The sequence below is a fragment of the Myotis davidii genome, unplaced genomic scaffold (genome assembly GCF_000327345.1).
Source record: "Myotis davidii unplaced genomic scaffold, ASM32734v1 scaffold648, whole genome shotgun sequence".
Lineage (NCBI taxonomy): Eukaryota > Metazoa > Chordata > Mammalia > Chiroptera > Vespertilionidae > Myotis > Myotis davidii.
The window spans coordinates 747,964-752,406 of NW_006299603.1; the positions used below are offsets into that span (position 1 = coordinate 747,964).

Sequence of the window (4,443 nt, forward strand, 5' to 3'; positions counted from 1 at the left end):
TGGGCCGGGAGTTCAGGGCGCCCCTCCTCCCGAGGCGATCCGGACCCTCTGCCCCGAAACCCAGCCGGGCCCAGGCATTGTTCTCCCGCCCCGGCCCGGGCGGGGAGTTCTGCCGGCCCTTCCCATCGAGGGGACCCGGTTATTGTTCCTCACTCTCCAGGCTGGGAGCCCAGCGTCGGAAGCCACTTCCCGGGGAGGTGATCCAGGAACCCAGGAGGGACCTGGGCGTTGTCCCCCCACCTTCCCACCTGGGGCTCTGAGTAGAGGGGGGTGATCCAGGAACTCTGCACCCCACTTGTTTACCCACCCCTAGCTATGGGTTATGGCCAGGATGTCTCCCTCCCCAGGAGAGGTTCCCCCAATACCCAGCCATGGGTGGGTATCGTAAGGCATCACCTCCCACCAGGTCACCCCGAGCTCCCCCTGCTCCCAGCAGGGTCCCTGCTGTTGTTTCTCCACCCCTTTCCCTATGGATCTTTCCTCCCCGAAGGGACAAAAGTGTCCTGACACACTTCCCCACACCCCAGCCATACCGCCGGGCACTCAGGAGCCTCTTCCTCCTGGGAGTTGGCTCAGGGGTCCCCCAGTCACCCAGAGGGGCCACGGGTATTGTTTCTGCCCAGCCCCCAGCTAGGGGTTAGAATTCAGAATCTTCTATCCAGTCGGGCAACAGGTGCCCCGACTTTGGGCTCTATGGTCTCCCCCATCCCACGGGCCCACAGGGTGTTCCCCACCTGCCAGCTTTAGGAGCCGGCGTTCGGGAACACAGAACACAGGTGCTCCGGAACTGTGAGGCTTGGCATTCGGTGGTCTCTTCCCCGGGAAGTGAGCGCGGTCCCCTGCACTCCCCCAAGGCCCCCAGAGCACTACCAGATGTTTGCACCCCCCCCCTTCATCCCCCAGATACAGGCTTCTAAGTTCAGGATGCTTTATCTCTAGTACTTGAGCCAGAGGTCCCCCACTCCACCAGAAACTCCCAAATGTGCCCCCTCTGACTGTGGGACAAGAATTCAGGCCGTGTACTTAGAAGCAAGCACAGGATCCCGGACACCCACCCTCTTCCCCACGAGGGGTAGGAACCCAGGACTCTCTCTCTACAGGACCCAAGCTTCCCACAGAGGAGTCCAGGATGGAGAGAGGGGCAGAGCCATGGAGTTGGGCACTGGAGGCCTCTAGTGCCAGATCCCATGACTTCCATCCAGGTGTGGGGCCGAGAAGGGAGGGGCCCCTCATGTCCCACCAGGGTCTCTTCTGGCCCCGGCCAGGGCGAGTCACAATCTGCCTGCGGCATAGAACAAGAAGGATCCGTGTGTATGCTCAGAAGTGGGTTTGGGGGCACAGCTTGGCCACCTATCCCATCCCTGCCCAGGCTCTAAAAGAGACCCCCTGCTCCCCAGAACCTACCTCTGCCCACCCTGTCCTCGCCCTGCAGATCCTGCCCTGGAAGCAGCTGGCACCTCCACAGCTGGGATGCGGCGCTCGGTGCTGGTCAGGAACCCAGGCCACAAAGGCCCGAGGCCTGCTTACGAAGAGCTTGGCTCAGACTCAGAAGACCTGGACCCCGGGCCCGAAGACCCAGAGCCCGACCTGGAGGACCTCAACTCTGTCTCTGAAGACGTGGACCCCGGCTATGAAGAGCTAGAGCCTGTCTCTGATGATCTGGACCCTGACGCGGGAACTCCAGGCTCCATCTTGGGGACCGGTGCCATGGATGCCCAAGATCTCGACCCCATGTCTTCAAGTTTTGATCTCGATCCAGACGTCATTGGCCCTGTGCCCCTGGTCCTTGACCCTAACAGCGACACCCTCAGTCCCCCAGAAGCCCCAGACCTGGACCCCCTCTCCTCCAGCCTTACTGCCACCCCGGAAGGCCTGGCCACCAGCCCGGCGGTGACCCCGGCCCCCGCCAGCCCGCCCCGGCCCTTCTCCTGCCCCGATTGTGGGCGAGCCTTCCGGCGCAGTTCGGGGCTGAGCCAGCACCGCCGCACCCACAGCGGCGAGAAGCCCTACCGCTGCCCCGACTGCGGCAAATCGTTCAGCCACGGCGCCACGCTGGCCCAGCACCGGGGCATCCACACGGGCGCACGGCCCTACCAGTGCGCAGCGTGCGGCAAGGCCTTCAGGCAGAGCTCGGCGCTGCTGCAGCACCAGCGCACGCACACGGCCGAGCGCCCCTACCGCTGTCCCCACTGCGGCAAGGCGTTTGGCCAGAGCTCCAACCTGCAGCATCACCTGCGCATCCACACTGGCGAGCGGCCTTACGCCTGTCCCCACTGCTCCAAGGCCTTCGGGCAGAGCTCCGCGCTGCTGCAGCACTTGCACGTGCATTCCGGAGAGCGCCCCTACCGCTGCCAGCTCTGCGGCAAGGCCTTCGGCCAAGCTTCCAGCCTCACCAAGCACAAGAGGGTGCACCAGGGCCCAGCCGCGGCAGCCGCGGCAGCCACAGCTGCTGCGACTGGCCTGGGCCTTAGTCCTGCTTCGACGTTGCGGCCTGGGCAGGTCTCCCTCCCGGGTCCTGAGGCTGCCCCTGTGCTCGGTTCTGGCCTGGGCACGGACCCATGCTCTGTGCTGGGCTCCCTCCCCAAGCCCAGCCCCAAACCTGGCCCTGGCTCTGAATCTACCCTCACCCCTGATCCTGTCGAGTCCTCTGATGCTAAGCCTGGTCATGATGCCAATCCTGACCTTGTGGCCAGCCCTGGCCACGGATCTGGTCACAGCTCGGACCCAGATCCTGTGCCCAGCCCCAACCCCAACCCTGAGTCCCGCCCTGACCCCAGCCCTCCCACCCACGACAGCTCAGCCCTCCCTACCTGTGAGAATCCCGAAAGGGTGCAGGAGCGAGGGGCACTGCTGGGGCCTGACGGCTGAAAGGGGTGCCATCACCCATGGAGGCCTGGAGAAGTTGTGTGTTGTGCAGTTAGTAAAATCTTCCCACTGCCTGCTCGCTCTGTTTCATGGTTCTCCGGTTTTTTTCCCTTAATGCATAGCTCCTCGAAACGGAAGGTGTGGCCTGAGCCAGCCATACATCCGGAATCCTAATGTTCTGGCTCCCCGCTGACATCCTCCAAGCTTCCCAGCGTCCCCCATCCGAGCAGTTACCACTCTGCTCCCCCAGACCTGGTCACCTTCGTTAGGAGCAGACTGACCCTGCAGGTGGTCGGAGAGCATCCTTCCCTTTGGTTTATCTGACGGTGGGGTCCGGTATGCTGAAGTTAGGGGGCTGATAATGGAGGCGGATAAGAAGCCATGGGGGCGGTTCTGCCTTGTCTGTTCCCCTAACTTACCCCTTGCCCCTCGAAGTCCACACTGTAGGTACACCACTGGACGAAGGAGGCTGCTCATGTATGCATTCAATAAACATCTATTGAGAGCTCACAGGTACCACATTTGGAAACATTTAAACAGTAATTACATGGGCTGGTACGTTCTAAATGTATAAAGGACTCTGATTTAGTTCGGGGACAGCTTTCTCAGGAAGGACCACTAATTGAATCATCAGCACTGCCCAGCCTTGTGCTACGCTCTTGCATTTTCTCCGTGAAGCAGGCAGCTATGGTTGAGCATCCCTGTTCTGCAAATGATGAAACCAAGGCTTGTGGACTTTAAGGGGCTCTTTGGGAGACAAGAAATGGCAGTGGCCGCGCCTAGATTTTAACCTGAATTGTCTGCCCCCACCCCCCAGCCTGTGTTCTTAACCATTATTCTCCAGGGCAAAGAGTGCTCAAAGGCTCTGGGGCCATTGAAAGATGAATTGGGGGCCCGACCGTGTGGCTCAGTGGTTGAGCATCAACCTATGAACCAGGAGGTTATGGTTCAATTCCCAGTCAAGGCACAGGCCCGGGTTGTGGGCTCTGTCTCATCATTGATGTTTCTATCTCCCTCTCCTTTCCTCTCTGAGATCAATACCAATAAATTTTTTTAAAAAGAAAGATGAACTAAGGAGTTGGTGGTGGACCAGAAGGCTCTGGTAGGTTGCTGCAAGGAGTTTGTCATCTCAGAGAAACGGGAAGTCGCCGGCAGGTTCTGGGGAAGGACTAATAGGAATTATTCTTTGAAGACGGTCTGGCTGCTGATGGAGGTGTAATGGGAGGGGTCAGGAGTGGGAGTCTAAGATCGGAGAGGAGGTTGCTGCAGTGGTCCTGGCCAGGAGTGGTGGGTGGGGACTCTGGGCTGAGAGCTATAAAAGTGAGAACAAGTGGGCCTATTTGGGATATAATTAGGAAGTGAAATAGGATTTGCTGATAGGTCATGAGAGGGGCCAAAGAGGAAGGATTTGAGAGCAATCAGGGAATTTCTGGGAGGATGGAGGGAAACAACCCTTAGAAAGATGTAGGGTCATCGCTGGACATCGCGGACATGGAAGGCAAGATGCCGGCAGGACGCAGGCAGAACAGGGAGCCCGCCCATGTCGCAGCATCTGGCTCGCCCGGCGGCGCTAGGGCC

The 4,443-nt window shown here is 60.1% G+C and overlaps 2 protein-coding genes across 3 annotated transcripts in view; both read left to right on the forward strand.

Annotated features, from left to right (window-relative positions):
• On the forward strand, nucleotides 1–2,944 carry ZNF358 (zinc finger protein 358). Of its 2 annotated transcripts, none has more exons than XM_006775378.2 (2): nucleotides 1–1,072; nucleotides 1,433–2,944. In XM_006775378.2, exon 2 carries the CDS (start codon nucleotides 1,471–1,473, stop codon nucleotides 2,866–2,868), a length of 1,398 nt encoding a protein of 465 aa, XP_006775441.1. In that variant the 5' UTR covers nucleotides 1–1,072; nucleotides 1,433–1,470; the 3' UTR covers nucleotides 2,869–2,944. The 2 variants fall into 2 exon arrangements, with proteins under 2 accessions (XP_006775441.1, XP_006775440.1); XM_006775377.2 differs by lacking the exon at nucleotides 1–1,072 and adding an exon at nucleotides 1,080–1,202.
• A 1,412-nt stretch (nucleotides 2,945–4,356) lies between these two features.
• Nucleotides 4,357–4,443, forward strand: part of MCOLN1 (mucolipin 1) — an 8,183-nt gene continuing 8,096 nt past the window's right edge. The window contains exon 1 of the mRNA XM_015571528.1: nucleotides 4,357–4,363. Within this exon, the coding sequence (XP_015427014.1) occupies nucleotides 4,357–4,363 (7 nt within the window). The remainder of the gene's footprint in view (nucleotides 4,364–4,443) is intronic.